The sequence below is a fragment of the Colletotrichum spaethianum genome, assembly GCF_022836535.1.
Source record: "Colletotrichum spaethianum MAFF 239500 DNA, contig01, whole genome shotgun sequence".
Classification (NCBI taxonomy): Eukaryota; Fungi; Ascomycota; class Sordariomycetes; order Glomerellales; family Glomerellaceae; genus Colletotrichum; species Colletotrichum spaethianum.
In genome coordinates this window covers 1,085,437-1,103,902 of record NW_026054771.1, presented here as the reverse complement: position 1 = coordinate 1,103,902, position 18,466 = coordinate 1,085,437, and the positions used below count along the sequence as shown (strand labels likewise).

Genomic DNA, 18,466 nt, shown 5'->3' with positions numbered 1-18,466 from the left:
TCGTGGGGCACATCTAGGCTTCCGGATTTCGATGCACAAAGTTCCTCCTTGGGCGACCGCTCTGAAACCACCCCTCGACTTACACCGTTTGGCATCGCATTTAGTAAACATTGTGCCCATGCCCAAACGTTGATGATGATAATCGATATTAGCATATTCTTACGCACCCCGTAAACGAGACTACGAAAGCACGTGGGTTGCCAAACAGTATCAGACTGAAGCCTGTCCACCACGTGAGTGCGGGTGAAGTATCGATTTCAAACGGTATTCGGAGGAGGAAGAGTCACGGCATAGACCGTCATCATGTTCTCGGGTCCTTTCCAGACAACAAAACAAGTCTCTGTCTGATTTTCTCCTATACAAAGGGAAACGCGGTTCCGCGGATGCCAGTTCATATCGGACAAGCTCTACAGAGAACACCGTGCGGGACAAGAAGACATCCATACCTGGCTGGGACAACAAGATGGAAAGTCGACCAACACCAGTGTGACTGGCACAATCGATGGTCTTGGCTTCAGCTTGTCGTCACAATGCACCCGCTCGACGCAGCGCAGCAGTCCAGAGAGCAGCAGCTAGGCGTCAAGTATGAAGAGAGCACGGCAAGAGAAAGTGTGGCAGGCATCGGACGTGCCGAGCGCTCTTCGGGAGGTCGGAGCTTTTGCGGACCCTGGAAACGCGCCCCCAGCGAAGAAGCAGAAGCGGTGGGTTTCAGTACCGGCGCAACGTATGCAGACTCGACAGACTGCTGATGGAGCCGCAGGCCGAAATCAACCAAATCGAAACACAGGCCCCTGCCGGGATGGTTTAATCTTTGGCTCTAGCACCCTGCAGTGCGGGTCAAACAACTGAACATGCCACGCTGTATTTGACGGGACCCAGCAAAGCATTTGGGTAGTGCCACCGGCGCATGGCAGAACGTTAAAAGGGCACGACACCTGCTCCCGCCATACCTGGGGACCTGGTTCAGGAGGCTGATTGGGTTGAACGTGGAAAGCCGGAACCGCATTTTGGCACCGTTTGACATTGAATTGCTACCCCTAATAGTGATTGACTTTCGCTCCTCTCTATTTGGGTTTCTCGTATCTCGCTGCGCCGATACTCGCTTCCAACGTCATCGCGCGGGCTCAGGTACCGAGCGTCACGCTCCGAACCCTCCGGGTCTCGGCGGCGAGGGCGCCGTGTATTTGGGTCCCCGAAACACCGGGCCCAAAGTTTGGTCATCCCCCCGTTCCCGGCAATTTGGGATTTTCCATGCGCAGGCGCGCGCATGCGAGCGTGGCTCCTCTCTTGGACACGGTGCGTTCCCGCAGAGGGAGATCCCCGCCGTGCACGACGCCCCGCGGCACCGTTTGCGCGATCAATAACTGGGGGGCGATGGTCCAGAACACGAGATGCGATGAACGGCAGAAGAAAGTTTGCGTGTTGTGCTTGGCTTTTCGAACGCAGTGCCACGCTCTGGGACAAGGCCAAAAACGATGGCGGCCAGTGAACACTTACACGCTTCTGGGCTCTATAGCCCTCTCGATCGTACCTCGTCCCCGACACACGCCCATCTCCCTTATGGCAAGGAGTCAATAACCTGCCGACATCCCGCCGATCCCGCATCTGATCACTGTAATGCGCCGTCAAATCTCCGAGGTTCTGGGGGGGGGGGAAGCAGCATCGCATTGACGAGGCATGCTTCCGAGAAGCCGGCAGGAACGGTACAAGAAAGGGGGATGCGACGAGAATAAGGAAATTCTGCACATGAAGGCAGCCCCCAAAATTTCCCGCCCCCCTCAGAACCCCGACCTCCGATCAAACATCCGCCCTGCCCGCGGCCGTCCCGCCCTCGCGGGGATCGGCAGCTGCAGTCCCCACCGTCTTCTCTCGCTTGCTAGAAGCATTGTTCATGCGTGGACCAGGCATCCCGGAGGCAGATCAAACGAAATTTCGGCGTGGGGACGCGGAGCACCGCCGCCATCAACTTCACTTTCCTACACTGCCTCCAATACCGAACGTTTGCGGCCTGGATGATGTGGGATTTGGGTTTCGGTGGCTGGGGAGTGTTTCTCCGTTGATTCGAGTTGCCCGCGCGTCTTTGATGAGCGGCCAAATTGAAAAAAAAAAAAGACACCCAATGGGGAGAAGAAAGTTGAGTTTGACATCGGACCGTGGGAAATATAACCGTTCCTCCAATCCCACCGCCGGCTCAGACCCCACTTTCTCATGTAAATGAAATCGTTTGCGGTTGACGTCCCTTTCCTTTTCCCACTTTGCACTTCGCAGTTCACAGTGCATGGCAGTCGTCCCGGCTACGTTCTTGCGTCCGCCCAGTGTTTCCTTTTCCGAGTATCAGGGCGCAGGAAACACCATGTCTCGGCCGTGATGGGTTCTGCGGCGCTGCCCAGGAGACGACGAGCACATGACGGGAACCTCTTACCACCGACACTGCATCAGCCGAGAGACAGAAACACGCATGCCCTGCTGAAGATGCCCGCGTGGTGACAAGATCGGGAAAAAGCATGCAAAGCGCCAACCACCGAGGAAAGCCACTTCGACCCAAGAAGCCGTCACATGGGGTCGATGTCGCAGTCGTCAATCGGCTAGATTGGCTGCCCCCATCCCGGACTGCTTCCGTCATGCACACCAAGCGGGAGGTATCCTTCCGCTCCCACCTATGTCCGCATGCCTGTATGTCGTTTCCGTCGCTTCATCATGAATCACCCTTCGGATCCCTTACCCGCGATGAAGAAGATGATGACCTCGTTGAGCGGAACTGATCACCGGCGTGGCATCGCTTTGGGCACAAGCAAACCTCGCAATCAGCCGGCACAGATAGCCGGGCATAACGAGAGATGATGTGCGTTAGGGATCTGGGCCACACAAAATCGCGAACCCCCCGTGTTGCCGCAAATCCTTCCTCCCCACGACGACCGCCGACGATCCTTCCGCGATCAAGATGGCAAAGCCGGTGATCTGATACACCCAATCCCACTGCATCGCTGTCCCCGGCCCGTAATCACAAATACCACTTTGCGCAGATGCGCCAGTCCAACAGCACCCAGCAACAAGGCTCTCCCGGCTGCGTCACGACCAAGATGCTCCCCCGGGCTAGCTCTGTGTGGCTTTGTCAGAAGCAATCCAGACAAAGAAGCAGTTGGCGCAGTCACCGGACACTAACGACTCGGAAAGCCCTGGTTTCGGCTCAAGCGTCCGGCAGAGGCTGAGCCCCGGCGACGCTGTTTTCGATGGGCTCGGCCTGGTGCCGTCGGGCTAAACCTTTCCTAGAGCACGCGCGAGGTTTTAGGCGAGCTCGTTCGTTGGCCCGCCTGGTATTTGCGGGCTGTGCGTCATATTCACACACCGTTCCCTCGCCAGCCTGTGTGAGCTTGTAGTCGAGACTGGTGCTTGTCGTTGCTGCTCCGACGAAGTGTAGATAAATCTCAAGATAAAATAAGGTAGGCGCGCACGGGCTGGGGTGATGCATAGGCAAACTCTGGGTCAACCACCACGGACCACATACATGAACCAGATGGAAACATAATCAGAAAAACGAGGCCCAAGGAAAATCAGAAACAGAAAGGGCACCAGCCGGTTGAGTCAATAGCCATTTTGTTAGGTGCCTTTGTACTAGGCACTATAGGGGGGATATCTTCCACGTCATTCAAAAGTATATACACAGAAACGCCAATTATCCAGTATGTAGCTGGGCGTAAATATTCCCAAACAGAGCAATGCCTCTCCCTTCGCACAGAATCTATCCGCGCGGTCCGGGTTGGTTCTCCTCCGAGCCAGTTAATGTTTCATTTTCATCCTCTCCCCTAAAGCAAGGCCGAGGTCGTAGGTCCGGTTGAAATTTTGCTTCTTCCAATTATGTACAAAGAAGAGTCTCAAGGCGCACCGAGCAGGCGGTTCAGGTGCATCAGATCCATGCGGCAGCCATCGAGCGTTGGGCTGTGTGGCTGTCGGTGAAAAAGCTGGTGACGAGGCTTTGGACTTCGGACAGGTAGTCCTCTGCGGCGAACTTGCAGAGGCCCTCGGCCTTGAGAGCGCGCTCCTCTTCATACATGACATCGTCCTTGATGCCAAACTCCTCGGCGATCTCTGTGACCTGGGCCAGTTCGCGGCCGAAGGGGTGCGATTCGGCAACCTTCTCTTGTCTCGGCTGGTGCTGGAATGCAGGCGTAGGCATTGGCGGTACGGGGGTCTTGAGCGCGGGTGCGACTGAGTGGTGAGACATTGTGGAGGCTGCGCTAGAGCCAGACGAGGCCCTTGAGGAGAATGTCATGCTGGCCTTGGAGGAAACCGTCTTGTCTGAGGCCTTGGACATTTGCGAGAGGGAACGCTGGCGGGCGACGGCGTCATATGAAGCCTGCTTCGTGTGCGTGGGCGCACGCTTGGGAATGGTGGGAAGGACAGGAACGTCGGGGATGGTGGATGAGTTGATGGCTGAACCTGGCGCGACGAAATAGCAGGACAGGTGGTTCGGCTCCTTGGACAGTTCGTGAGGCGCAACATCGGGGCTGGTCGGGGGAGAAGAGGCGGCCGACTTGGCGCTTTCCGAGTCCTCATCTGACGACTTCCTCGACGAGTTGCTGGAGGTATCGGTTCCGGTTCGGGGTAGAATATCGGGGGCGTTGTATGACAGCATGTTGGTAGTATGAACGAGCTCCATGGGCGCAGAGATCTTGTGCCTGACGACGGGCTGGCCCTTGGTAGTCTTGCTTCGCTGCAGAACGGTGCTGCGCTCCTTCCCCCGTGCGGCGTCGGAAAGGTCGATGCTGTTCTTCACCCGACGGGTGGTGAAGGCCCGAGAGAGAGACGACATATTGGCGGCCAACGAGAATCTCTGGGCTGGCTTTTGACTGTAGTCGAGGTGTCGAGGTCAGAGTAGGCGAGCTTGAGTCCAGTTGTGGAATGCGAGCGCCTGGTCCAGGAGGGAGAGCCTAGTGTGCAGCGATAAAGTGCGAAGAGCGGCAGACGGTGGTAATATAAGTGATTGGACCTGTGACCTTTTTGTGGCAGGTGAGGCGGGCAGCAGGAAAGTAATGCCGAGGAGGTGAGATGGGGGCGATCGGTAGCAGTGTCCGCCGAGAACGGTTTGGTGGTCAAGCGTGACGGTGTGCTTGTGCGTTTGACTGTCCACGGTAGTGTTGAGACGAAACAAGACAGATGATTAGATGACGACGTGACAGATTATCCTGCGCAGGTTGCGTTGTGTTGCTATGTGCGAAACACTGTAGGTTGAGGAGTCCAGTCCTGGAGGTACTTGTACTTTGTACGGGTGGCGGTGGTTCGGCGTCGATCTGGATGAGGTAGGTGCAGGTTGCAAAGGAAAGTGAGTCGTCTTGTGACTTGGTCGGTTCGAGTCGATGAAATGACTGTGAGTAAAACAGATCAACGCGGGTTGATCAAAGCGTCGTTTGCATGTAAAGATGGACGGTTCAGTGCAGTAATAGCCAGCCGGTGGAGAACGGTCAACGTGTCGCGCGGTATGTTCAAGGAGTGATGATGGTATGGCAGTAAGAGTAGTAGTAATAGCTGCGCTGTGGGTTTTCTTTGCTTTAAAAAGGTTCGAGCCCGCGACGCACAATGGTTCCAGTATCTCGAGTTTCTTGGTAAGAGAGGGAGAGATGATGAGACCGCAAAGAATAGAAGGACACAACACAAAGGGAGCGATGATGCGTTGATGGAAAGGAAAGGAAAGGGAAGGTTTGGGTCCTTCTTCCGATATTGGGATTGAAAAAGGTTGAAGGAGAGGGAAGGAGAGAAGAGGGCGCGTGGGCAAGGGCGTGAGTGGGAGGGACACTGAGTAATAATACTCGTCGGTGACGGTTGAACAGCAGGCACACACAGTAAGGTAGGTAGTAGCACTAGAGCAACCCATAATACTACTACGTATATACAGTAATTAGTACCGCATTGCAAGTGCGAGGCCAGGCGCGGCGAGGCGAGGCGATCTGCTCCTAGCTAGCTCTGGCTCGTTCTCCTCTTTGCCTTCCTTGCCTTTTCCTGCCCTGGGCCGGGCCTGCCTGGCTGCTGGCCCAAAAAAAAAACGAATGAATGGGCCCCCCTGGGTCCTGGTGCTTTGGGACCTGGGGCATGTCGCTCTTTGATTGCCCTATCGCCCATTCTGGTTGGTTGTCCACGCTTTCCCTCGCAGGGACTGGAGCCAACGACTGGAGACTGCCACTTGGAAAGAGCTGCCCTGGCGCCATCCTTGCCGTCTTTCCTTTTCGCTTGCCCCCTGCTGACGGTGGGGCCTTGGTGACCGGAAGAGGGGATGGCCCCCTGGGCCCTCACAGTGTGTTCGCGCGACTTTGCTGCGTCCCACCTTTTTAACGCTATGGACCAAAGAAGATAGCCTCTGCACCAATGACAGCTACTATTCGTCACGAACCCCTGGTCCTTTCTCGCCTTTCTCCCACGTCTTTTCCACACTGCATCGACCTTTTTTTTTTTTCTCTTCTGGCCGTCTCTGCCGTCGTCAGTCGCCCTTCTTTTTCGAGTGCTTGTGGCCGTCCCCTCCACTCATTTCCCCCTTGCCAGCCAACCAGTCACTCACTCACTCCGGGGATCGGGGCCGTCCACGACCCTCCCTCCACCCATCCATCTGGGAAGAGATGTAACCATGCGTCTGCAGGGCTTGCAGCGTGACAACCGCCGCCCATCCGCCAAGAAACACTTGGAAAGCGGCACGACTCGAACGTTAGGATGTGACTTGGATCGGTGTAAACCGCGAGCCCAAACCGCCATTGAATCCTGTTGAGCCGCCACCCAAGGGGGAAACAGCGGATGTGATGATCTGCCTCCTAGGGGGAAAATGGCCGACATCGTCAGACCAGCAGAGCCGAGACCAGTCCGGCGCGTCACTCGCTCCCTACCTATTGACAGCTCATCACGCAACCCGTTGCTGTCGTGCCCATCCTCTTGATTGGATCCCCCTCTCTAGGGCACACCTTCAGACTGACATAGTCGAGACACTACACACCACATACAACAACCTTTGCGTTCGCATATGTACCTCACTGGGGCGTACCTGTACAGTACATGTGTTGGGCTGCGACAGCCATGTCTTTTCCGCCGCGTTGCCCTGGATGGACCATAACAGTGCGTGCGAGCGAACTACTGACCGGCACACAAAAGGAAGCGAAACTCGACCAAAAGCAAATATACCTTCTTCAAGGAATCTGACATGGCTGGCAGGCAGTTGTGTAGTTGCTCAGGTCTGAGTCTCCCACCGACGCCACCATCAGGACAGCATCTCGAGACGGGGACAATCCTCTTCACAGCTGGCTGTACACCGGCATTTCGCCCGACTCAAAGGCCCCGTCGGGGCCCCGACTCATTTACATCCTAGAAGAAGATTGTGCGATCCAAGATGGCCGAGCCGTGAAATACCGTCGACCTGCCAGGTTTCTCCGGGAAAAGATCTCACCCCTGTAGAGATACAGTGTGGTGTGATGCGCCGCGGACGGAGAAAATGAAGGGCTAGGCGATGATGTCTTTGTGGGTTTCTTCGGTGTTGGACCAGTGACTGGAGTAGACGCCTCTTGGAGTCAAGATGAGCGTCAGGTAAAAAGCCCAGTAGCCAAAGAGAGGGCTCGTTGCCGCTGGTTCCTGGCTGTTCGCGCTATTTTCAGAGGGCAGCTTGCGTCTCGAGGCGTCATTGGCTAGGTGTTCCATCCGCCATCCTCGCCCGTTGGCAGACCCCCCTGAAGTTTCACTGTTTCATCCTGCGCCATCCCATCCCAGTGGCGCCGCGTGCCTTGCGTGCCTGCGCAAGCGGCGCATCCATGCTGGTGCTCTGTGATTTCACTCGTTCATCACCTCCACAGCGCTCCGTTTCCCTTGTGCATCTTCCAGGGGAACCGCCCAGGGGAACCGCCCAGTGGTGGTGTGGAAACCAAGTCGATCCGGAACTGACTTTTGTTTTCCGTTTGTCTGTCTGTTTCTTGCAGCTTGGCTTGCAGGATGCCCGGGACTGTGGATGCTAAGATAAACAAAAATAAACCCAACCCCCCCCAAAACTCAACCGACTCAGAATCACACATCGATGAGTTTCTCATCATCCCAGCTTCTGCTGCAACCTGAACCCCGTTCGGCGCTCGAGCAGTATCAACAAGAATTACACGCGAGAACAGACCGCTGTCGACCTCGAGCGATGCCCCCCCCGCCTTCGTGCTTGTCCCACATCTGATATTGACCCACGTCACCCCCTTCATCAGGTGTGCGCATGAATCTGTCAGGCTGCTGCCGTGACCCAATGTCCCGTGCCTACACCACATGTCAATTCTGATTTAGCACTCCTTGACCCTCTGAAGCACTTCACCACAACGGTAGCAGCCGGTTCAACAACGACGTTGGCGGCCCGCACAGTCAGGGTTTCACTTGTTTTTAACAAACTCACATATACCGGTCTCTGACGAACGGTTCCTCACGATTCAGTTTCCAGTTTGAGTCCATGATTTGACAGTCTTGGCTACCTGTCGCTACGAAACTGATGTGGTCTATGCTGCTTGCTCTTTTAACGACGGTATCCAACCTCGGATGGTTTGAGACTAATTACCCCGACTCGAATGTTGCCCTCCAGCACGGAACCCTCTAGCCCGTCCTACTGCCCCCGCCCTCGACGGCGCCGCCCCAGGATCGTCACCATCGTCCTGGTGATTGGGGCCTCCCGCCGCCTGGGCTGGCGCCGGTGAGATACTCGGTCTGCTGTTTCGATTCATCTGGCCCAGCCCACGGGAGTTTCTCTTGGGTCATCTTCAACCAGGCGGCTTGCAGGCTGTGCCTGGCAATACATGTGGAGCACCCACATGATGGTATGCCTTCTTCACCTTAGTCCTCATCCTCGTCCATCGAGTCAGCGCCGTCCTGCTCGCCGTCCTCGCCGTCGCCCTCGTCCTCGCTAGAGCTGCTGTCATCATCCAGAACACCAACGAGACGGTCCTCCTCGACGCCTTCCGGCTTCTGGGGGACGCGCTCAGCGAATGCATGCCGAACTGCGGCGTTGGTGCTGGTATCCCAAACGTGCATGGTTCCACGGCTGCCGGCAACGGCGAGTCTAAATGCGACCTCGGGATCGGGCGCGAACTGCGTCGAAAACACCTTGCCGACGTCCAAGTTGCGGGAAATAACCATGGACGGGCCGCTGGCCTGGATGTTCCACAACTTAACCGTCTTGTCAGTTGATCCGGTGGCCATGAAGCCGGGCACAACAGGGTTGATGTCGAATGAAGAAACGGACTCGTCGTGCGCCTGCAGCGTCCACACAGCCTTGGTCGCCTCGGGCGTTGCCGGCGCATTACGAACATCGTGGAAGTGAACAATTCCGTTCTCCGTAGACACGTAGAAGTAGTTGGGGTCGTGGGGGTCCCACCGGATGTTCTCGACGTCGCTCTCGACACCCCACCTGGGCGCCTTGGCCTCGGGGGCTCTCATGTCGGCGGCAACGACCGTCCTGTCGTAGCTGCCACTGAGCAGCACGGTGGACTCGACCGAGTGCCACGCGAGGGAGCACACCTTGTCCGTGTGGTAGGAGTACGACTTGGCGCACTTGGCCGTGTGCAGGTCCCAAAGCTTGACCGTCTTGTCGGCCGAGGCAGAGGCCAGCAGGTTCCTGTGTTTCCTGTTGGCGGCGAGAGCGAGGACGGCGTCGACGTGGTACTCGTCGTTGGCCTTCTTGGCCTTCTTCTTCTTTTTCTTCTTCTTGTCCTCGGCGCCCTCGCCGGCCTGGCCCAGGATGGCGTTGGGGTACAGGCTATCAATGGTGTCGAGATCCCAGACCTCAATGTCCGGGTCCATGGTGCCGATGGCGACGAAGTTGGCCGTCGAGTCCTTGTCGACGCCGGCCTTTTGCACGGGGATGTCGAGCCACTCGACGCAGAGGGGTATCGCGGGGAGCATGATGTCGTGGTGGACGTACAGGTTGTCGGCCGAATCCTCGTAGACGTAGACCTCGAGGTGCGCCATCTCGTCCTCGACCTTTGCGGCAAGCAGGAGGTTGTCCGTCGCGAGGATCTGCAGGTCCTCGCGGTCCTCCTCCTCGTCATCGTCCGGCCCGCCGTTGCCGTGAAGCGTGATGTACGGGTCGTCCTTGTTCGATTCGTAGTAGGCCAGCGACTTGATGTTGCCGAACATGGCCATGCCCTCGCCCTGACCGACCTTTTCCTCGTCGTCCTCGTCGCTGTCGTCGTAGTGCTCCAGGTCGTACTCCTTCAGATCCTCGTCGTCAATGTTGACACTGTTTGCGAGGCGGTCAGCAAGTCATGTCCTCTCAGTCACGAGCACCCAATGCGCGCCTTTGCAGAGACCGGGTTCAACCAACCTTTCCGTCTTGGACTCCTTTGCGCCCGCCGCATCGTCGGTGGTCTTGGCCGCAACGCCGTCTTCCGCATCCTGCGCCTCCTTCAGGTCTTCCTCGGCGTCATCCAGCTGCAGCTTGGCGAGCTCGGCTATGCGCTCGTACTCGCTCTCGTCGAATGTGTATTTCGAGGGGAAGGGCGCCGCGAAGCCTCGGGGCACCCAGGTGGACGTGGTGATCATGGACATCTTGAAGGTCGCTTCAAGGCTATGCCGCTGGTTGACCGTGGATATTTACTGCGGATGTGCAGAAGGGTTTGGGACCTCGCAAGTGTCCAACAGAGAGGGTATATGTAGTCGGCAAAAACAAATGCCAAAACTTTTTGGAGGGTCGGGATCCGGTACAGGGAGTTGTCTCCAGTTGCACCCACCGACAGTGTGTGAAGCGCGCGATGGAAAAAAATATATTCGAAGGTGGGGTTTATCTTATCTCGTTATCGATAAACAGCCGGTGTGACGGCGTTCTTCGCGAAATGCGGTCCGCCATAGTTGCCTTGTAAGGGGAGAAGGATGCTGCTGAACTTCATCGAATTACCTGACAAGAACCTTGAACGAACGGTTGTAGAATTCGATTTCTTGCGAATTCTCCTGGCGAGTATGCTATATTGGTAGTATTTCTCAGAGATACGCCGACACTAGAAAAGATACAGGTACCCTTATTGCATTAACCGAACAGGCAGTGACGTCTTTAGGGGATACCTGCATCAGAGCCACTGGCCCCACTCCAGTGCTCTTAACATGGTACCTAGAAACCGCCCCAATTCTCAAGCTTTGTTTACTTGCTTTGCCGCAACCGCTTTACATGCATTTCTGGGTCGACATCGCAACCTGCCTTGCAGTCAGCAACTCACGTTCAATCGACGGCGCATCACGTAGATCACTCCCATCTCAACGAAGACTCGAGCCCGAAGGATAGAGGGAGCCCAGGCGACACCTTGCGCGACCGCAAGGCCACCGACAATATGTACGACAACCGAGATGGATCAGGCCCCAGCTTCAAGCGTCGGAGGATAGATGGAGGGAGGTTCCAGGATTCGGGTCGCTCGACACCACGCGACTCCCGCACCGCCGAAACGCCGGCTCGTGACGTCCCGGAGCCGACCGACGAAGACTCGAAAGCGCTGGATCGTGACTGGTACATGGGCGACGAATTCGGCGGCCACACGTTCGGTGACGACTCGCACAACCCCTTTGCAGCGTATGCGTCATGGGAGGCTGAGAAGCAGGAGGCTGTCAAGGCGGAAAAGATGTCGAGCCGGTTCGATGCGCGGAAGGAGCAGCGGCAGAGGGAGAACGACGCGTGGGAGACAAACCGGATGCTGGTCTCTGGTGTGGCGCAGAGAAGGGACATGGGCGCGGATTTCGACGACGAAGAGGCTACGCGAGTTCATCTTTTGGTGCACGACTTGCGGCCGCCTTTCCTCGATGGACGGACCATCTTCACGAAACAGCTGGAGCCTGTCCCCGCCGTGCGCGACTACCAGAGCGACATGGCCGTATTCAGTCGGAAAGGCAGCAAAGTGGTCAAGGAGGCGCGCCAGCAGCGGGAACGCCAACGGCAGGCACAGGAGGCCACAAACATTGCGGGAACGGCTTTGGGAAACCTAATGGGCGTTAAGGAGGACGACGGCGACAGCGCGCTGCCTGTCGCTTCGGAGAACGACGTGAAGAAGATGGGCGGAGACGAACCCGTGGAGAACGGCAACAGCAACAAGTTTAGCGACCATATGAAAAAGGATGAAGGCGGCGGCAGTGACTTCAGTCGAAGCAAGACGCTACGCGAGCAGAGGCAGTATCTGCCTGCATTCGCAGTCCGTGAGGACTTGATGCGCGTCATCCGGGAGAACCAGGTCATCATTGTCGTCGGCGAGACGGGATCCGGCAAGACGACCCAGCTGACGCAGTTCCTCTACGAGGAAGGATTCGGAAAGTCAGGCATGATTGGGTGTACGCAGCCGAGACGTGTCGCCGCAATGAGTGTTGCCAAGCGTGTCGCCGAGGAGATGGAGGTGAAGCTCGGCAGCACGGTGGGCTACGCGATCCGTTTCGAGGATTGCACCAGCAAGGACACCGTCATCAAGTACATGACTGACGGTGTCCTGCTGCGAGAGTCTCTCAACGAGCCTGATCTCGACAGGTACTCCTGCGTCATCATGGACGAGGCGCACGAGCGCGCCCTGAACACGGATATCCTGATGGGGCTGTTCAAAAAGATTCTCCAGAGACGGCGGGATCTGAAGCTGATCGTCACGTCCGCGACCATGAACGCGAAGCGGTTTTCGGACTTTTACGGCGGAGCCCCTGAGTTCACCATCCCAGGCCGGACCTTCCCGGTCGACGTCATGTTCCACAGGTCGCCTGTCGAGGATTACGTGGACCAGGCAGTCCAACAGGTTCTGGCCATCCACGTGTCCATGGACCAGGGCGATATTCTCGTCTTCATGACGGGACAAGAAGATATCGAGGTCACCTGCGAGTTGATTCAACGGCGACTCGATGCGCTCAACGATCCTCCCAAACTGAGCATCCTGCCAATCTACAGTCAGATGCCTGCAGATTTGCAATCCAAGATTTTCGACAGAGCAGCGCCCGGCGTGCGCAAGTGCATCGTCGCTACGAACATTGCCGAGACGAGTTTGACCGTCGACGGTATCAAGTATGTGGTGGACGCCGGATACAGCAAGATGAAGGTGTACAACCCGAAGATGGGTATGGACACCCTTCAGATTACCCCCATCTCGCAGGCAAACGCGTCGCAGCGGTCGGGACGTGCCGGCAGAACAGGCCCTGGCAAAGCCTTCCGCCTATTCACCGAGAAGGCGTTCAAGGAGGAGCTGTACATGCAGACGATTCCGGAAATCCAGCGGACGAATCTAAGCAACACAGTACTTATGCTCAAGTCCTTGGGCGTCAAGGACTTGCTAGACTTTGACTTCATGGACCCACCGCCGCAGGACACCATCACAACGTCCATGTTCGACCTGTGGGCCCTGGGCGCTCTCGACAACCTGGGCGAGTTGACGCCGCTTGGCCGAAAGATGAGCGCGTTCCCCATGGACCCGTCGCTCTCAAAGCTTCTCATCACTGCTGAGGAATACGGCTGTAGCGAGGAGATGATCACCATCGTGTCTATGCTCTCCGTTCCAAACGTCTTTTACAGACCAAAGGAGCGCCAGGACGAAGCAGACGCGCAGCGCGAAAAGTTCTGGGTGCACGAATCAGACCACCTGACGTATCTCCAGGTGTACTCGGCGTGGAAGTCGAACGGATGCTCGGACGGCTGGTGCATCAAGCACTTCCTCCACCCCAAGTCCCTACGGCGCGCCAAGGAGATTCGTGACCAGCTGCTCGACATCATGAAGATGCAGAAGATGGAGATGCTCAGCTGCGGCATGGACTGGGACATCATCCGCAAGTGCATCTGCAGCGGCTACTACCACCAGGCGGCCAAGTACAAGGGCTCGGGCGAGTACATCAACCTCCGCACCAACCTCGGCGTGCAGCTGCACCCGACGTCAGCGCTGTACGCGGGCCACCCGCCCGACTACGTCGTCTACCACGAGCTCATCCTGACGTCCAAGGTGTACGTGTCGACCGTCACGGCGGTGGACCCGCACTGGCTGGCCGACTTGGGCGGCGTGTTTTACTCGGTCAAGGAGAAGGGGTACTCGGTGCGGGACAAGCGCATCACCGAGACGGAGTTCAACCGCAAGATGGAGATCGAGGCGAAGATGGCCGAGGACAAGAAGAGGGAGGAGGACAGGCTGGAGGCCGAGAAGGAGAGGTCCGCGAAGAGGAAGACCGGCACGGTGGTCGCGGCGGGTGGCAAGAAGATTGTTACGCATGGGGCGGTGAGGAAGCCTGTCATTAAGCGAAGGGGTAGAGGCGTTTAGCGGGTATGTCGGATAGCAACATGATTCAACGATGGGAGATCTACTCCAAATACCCCGTGTTATTGCCCAAAAGACACGCTAAAGAATCGTCCACAGGCGCCGGTTTTACACGAACATATTCAGTATAGTCACTGGCAACTTTGCATTGAGGCTTCTTCTCAGATGTGAGTCGGGGCAGTGGCTGAGAGATGTGATCCCAATGCTCTGGGTTGGAATCCGTAGAGTACTGATATGACCTGGGCGTTCCGTGCCGACAATATCCCCATCGTCGCGCCATCTCCCACAAACTAATGCCAGCTCAGGACGGGCATCAAACGGTCTCGAGTTGAAATTTGGCCTCAAATAAGATTGCGTCCTTGTCCTCATTGGGCCGCCTCGTGAAAGCTGTTGGTTCCGGCACGTCGTGCCGTGCTTGGGGTGGGCCCAGAGGAAGAGAAAACCCAAACTAACAAGCATAAAGCACCCCTGTTCTCGAAATGGAGACTCCACGTTTCTTGTCCAACTTGGCAAAGCTTGTGTTCGCTTGGGCTATGCCAGAGTCGTGCGCGAAATGGGTCACATCGTTGTTTACTGCTGTGCCGCCGGTGAGTCGGGAGCGGCTCCGCTGTCTTGGGGGATAAAAGAATCCCACAACCGTCCTCTGTTCGCGGACCCCTAGCTCTGTCCTTTCACCCATCACCATTCGCGAGACCCTGGCAGCAGCATAGCATCGCCGAGCCTCCTCTCCGACCCCAGCGGCTCCGTGCGCTTGCAAGTGGACTAACCCTACGATGCTTCCAGGCGTGGCCTTTTACGAGGCCGTCGCGACCGTTCTCGATGCAGCGTGGTCGAAGCTCGACGACTCCCCGCACGTGAACGACGGCATGTCCTGGATCTACTACGACAACATCCAGTGGATCTCCAACGCCTCGAACGTCGTCAAGATCGCATGGGCCGACGTCCAGCCGGCCTTTAAGAAGCCCGCGCACATTGACACGGCAACATACACCGGCGTCGACTGGACGAAGCCCTTTCCTGGTGAACCAATCGACGGCTACCAGGCCCACCTGCGCATCGCGAACGACGTCCTGTTCCCGGAGTCGGTCGATCATGGCGTAGTCACCGAGCTAGCCGCCATAACATACAGCCTCCCGGAGTCCATGATGCAGGATGGGCTTCCCAAGCCCATGGACCCTTCGTGGTACATCTGCCAGCACTACATGGTCACTAACAAGGTCGACCCCACCAAGCCCGTGGACCACGACTGCGGGTTCCTTCCGGACGAATGCCGCGCCGACCTCGAGAGCAGTCTCACGGAGGAATGGGGCATCCACGGCGTCGAAGGGCTCTGCAGTAGGTTCGCTCTCGAGTATGTGCCGCTGAGCTGCCAAGATTATCTAGGTTGGATCACTGAAGACGTTACGGGTAAGTAGCGGTCCCCTGCTTTTGTTTATCTGTTGAACCGCACACTCTGCCCCTGATGCCCTCACCTTGGCGACGACTCGGCTGACCCTTTCGTGGAGCGTACGGGTCGGAGCTTCTCAAGGACGCGGACGTGGCCAAGGCAGCCGTTCTAGAGGAGGTCTCCCAAGGCTCGTGGATGCTCGGAACGGGATACGTTGACCCCGGGAACGTCACGGCTTACTACGCCGCCTCGAATCGGACGTATATAGTCGGCACGGTCTTCGGCTACAGGTTCAGCGTGGAAGAGGAAAGGAGGCAGACCCCCACGCTGTCTCTCGCCTGCCTTCGCCCCGAATGGGTGGAACCGCCGCAGTCTACCGCCACAGCAGATGCCGACCCATTCGTCTTCGGCTCATTTTCTGGGCCTTGAGTCGGGGGGGGGGGGGGGGGGGGCAAGAATGGCTTTCAGCGGCGGAGATCGTTGCTGGTTACCATGTACTAGTAGCTGGGCTTCGCCCGGAGAGTCCGCTCACTTTAGAAGATTGTAAATGAATCGTCTGATAGTTGGCCAAATGTGACCTTGAGGACGGAAGCGGTGCTGAGAAGACCGCTACCCTTGGACGGCCGTGAGCGGAAGCTTGAATCGAATTCTCGTGTATAAATTAAACTTTCGATTTCCAACGATGGCTCTGAAAAAGACGTCAAATTGTCGCAAACGCCAGGCCTGTGCGAGAGTCAAGACCGGTATTGCCCGGGCTTGGTGCCAGAACCGGTTGTTTTCCCTCCGTCTGACCGGCCGGGATGCTTTTAAGTCCCGGACAGTAGATAGGGGCTGCCCCGAGCTTCGCATGCCGTTCCCGATCGTCTGTCGCATGCGTAGACCTCTGGAATCCCCGTGCCGTGTGTCGCCCAGACTCCTAGCCGGGCAACAATCTCCGCGAAAACGTCTCTCCTCTCCTAAATCCTTTGGCGGCCCAGCGGTTAACGCTAGCCGTCGCAAGTTATTGGTCTCCTTCTGAGGCAGGGGTGTTTCGCCGCTGCAGATTGACGAACCGTAGCTGGATGCTCTCATCCCGACCCTTGCTCACTCTGTGAGGTCGCAGCTGAATCCCGGCACGTACTCCATGAGTATCCCGGTCACTTCGAGTAATCGGTTATCGAAATCTTGTTGAATCGCCATCCGCACCATGCAATACGTCTTGGGCAACCTGATGCCCTTCTCCGCGCCCATCCGAGATTGCAAGCGGCTCGCCCGCTCGTTGCAGATGGTCTCACACTCGGTCTGCCGATCGACCTCCTCCTCGAGCCTGTTCAGCTTCCTCGGGACATCCTCTACCTCAAAGTCGTCATCGCTCCTCCAGAGGTACTCTTTGGCAGCGCCCCGGCGGACGTAGTCGACGAACTCCTCCTCAAACTCGGGTGTCCATTCGCCGGTGCCCCTACGGAGCCGCAGGCCTTGCACGCAGGGCGAGAACCGGCGGTCAAACATCTTCAGCACTGCCTTGAAGGGGGGACCGTTGGGCTTTATGACGGACACTTCCATGACGGACCAGTCGGAAGGTTGGAACACCTGTGATATCACCATGCGCAGGCTGCCTTCAAAAGGGGGTCGCCCGCTGACGGCCAGGGCGGTCAACATGTTGCCACGGTAGTACGGATTGCTTCATGACGTCAGCTCACGGGTGCACTTTTATCCATTCTGATGGCGCCTTACGGTGAATATGCCAATTTGAGCCAGTCCACGATACTTTTGAAGAACTTGCCCACACCCCGTGCTACGCCGAGGAAGCATTGTTTGATGTAAGCCAGAACGGCCGACATTGCGTCCCGGGTCGAGAATGTGCTATACTTGAGGGGTCGAAATCACAAGGCAGTCGAGTTTGCAAATGTCTCGTTTGCGGTGAGATGCGGTCTGTTGACAAGCCGGATGTGATGGGGGCGCAGAGTGAGCTGAGGAAAGTCGCGACGAAAAAAATCGCGGCGACAGGGTCTGGGCTTTTTGAAGTTGCTGCTGGGCACGCGAGACCCTGTCGGATCTGCCCGATCAGGAATCAAGCTAGAGCTCGTGTGGAGCATCGAAGCCTACGGCAGAGCGCTAGCGGCGCTAGCATGTCGCTTACCGAAAGCTTGCACTTCGCTCTTCGGTAAGCTTCGGTGAGAGGTCGCCGTCAGCGCGAATCTACATCAACCTCCAGAATCCACCAATCTTGCAGACTCTTGGATATTAATGATGCTATTGCACAAATACTTATTCAAGGCTCTGTGAAGAAAGCTCGATAAGCTAAGGCCAAAGATTCGAGCGGAAAACGTCTAGCAGCTCCGGTTTCTGAGACTTTATGGTGACGAATACATCCTTCCGGCTCCCCTCGATTGCCCGGCCACATGCTTCTAGGCTTTTGCTGGCATTGATGAAAGAAAGCAGCTCCAAGAAGACCATAGGATTACACACCACGCCTGCCTAATCATGTGACAACACCGACGTCAATCTCCATGCCCATCACGAATGTATACAAATAGTGCTTCCGCAAGGCCTCGTGGGTTGCTACCGTGTTATTTACATGTTCGCCGACTTATGTGTTGCAGATGTTTGACTTCAGCCACAGTGCCGTGTCAAAAGTCTGAAAACCCCCGCATCGGAAGTGCACAACTCACATCACCATCCTATCGGTTTTCGGACTTTTGACATGGCACTGTAAAGCACATACCCATAACCCGACGAGCAGCATACACGTAGCATCGCACAGATCAGCCGGCAAATATGCCGCCCCTTTCCGCATAAAGCTTATGATACGCGGCGGGAGACTCGCTCCACACACCCGAAATTCCATATTTCTGGCCCACCG

The 18,466-nt window shown here is 56.8% G+C and overlaps 5 protein-coding genes across 5 annotated transcripts; 2 read left to right on the top strand and 3 right to left on the bottom strand.

Annotated features, from left to right (window-relative positions):
• Positions 1-3,904: 3,904 nt before the first annotated feature.
• ColSpa_00274 (uncharacterized protein) lies at positions 3,905-4,810 on the bottom strand (the record flags this gene model as incomplete). The annotated part of the gene is made up of 1 exon (XM_049266486.1): positions 3,905-4,810. One exon carries the CDS (start codon positions 4,808-4,810, stop codon positions 3,905-3,907), a length of 906 nt encoding a protein of 301 aa, XP_049122443.1.
• Positions 4,811-8,823: 4,013 nt separating this feature from the next.
• ColSpa_00273 (putative WD repeat-containing protein) lies at positions 8,824-10,536 on the bottom strand (the record flags this gene model as incomplete). The annotated part of the gene is made up of 2 exons (XM_049266485.1): positions 8,824-10,228; positions 10,313-10,536. The coding sequence occupies 2 exons, from the start codon at positions 10,534-10,536 to the stop codon at positions 8,824-8,826; spliced, it is 1,629 nt and encodes a 542-aa protein (XP_049122442.1).
• A 773-nt stretch (positions 10,537-11,309) lies between these two features.
• ColSpa_00272 (pre-mRNA-splicing factor ATP-dependent RNA helicase prp16) lies at positions 11,310-14,240 on the top strand (the record flags this gene model as incomplete). The annotated part of the gene is made up of 1 exon (XM_049266484.1): positions 11,310-14,240. One exon carries the CDS (start codon positions 11,310-11,312, stop codon positions 14,238-14,240), a length of 2,931 nt encoding a protein of 976 aa, XP_049122441.1.
• Positions 14,241-15,010: 770 nt separating this feature from the next.
• On the top strand, positions 15,011-16,053 carry ColSpa_00271 (uncharacterized protein; the record flags this gene model as incomplete). The annotated part of the gene is made up of 2 exons (XM_049266483.1): positions 15,011-15,644; positions 15,743-16,053. 2 exons carry the CDS (start codon positions 15,011-15,013, stop codon positions 16,051-16,053), a joined length of 945 nt encoding a protein of 314 aa, XP_049122440.1.
• A 654-nt stretch (positions 16,054-16,707) lies between these two features.
• On the bottom strand, positions 16,708-17,444 carry ColSpa_00270 (uncharacterized protein; the record flags this gene model as incomplete). The annotated part of the gene is made up of 2 exons (XM_049266482.1): positions 16,708-17,284; positions 17,338-17,444. The coding sequence occupies 2 exons, from the start codon at positions 17,442-17,444 to the stop codon at positions 16,708-16,710; spliced, it is 684 nt and encodes a 227-aa protein (XP_049122439.1).
• Positions 17,445-18,466: the final 1,022 nt, after the last annotated feature.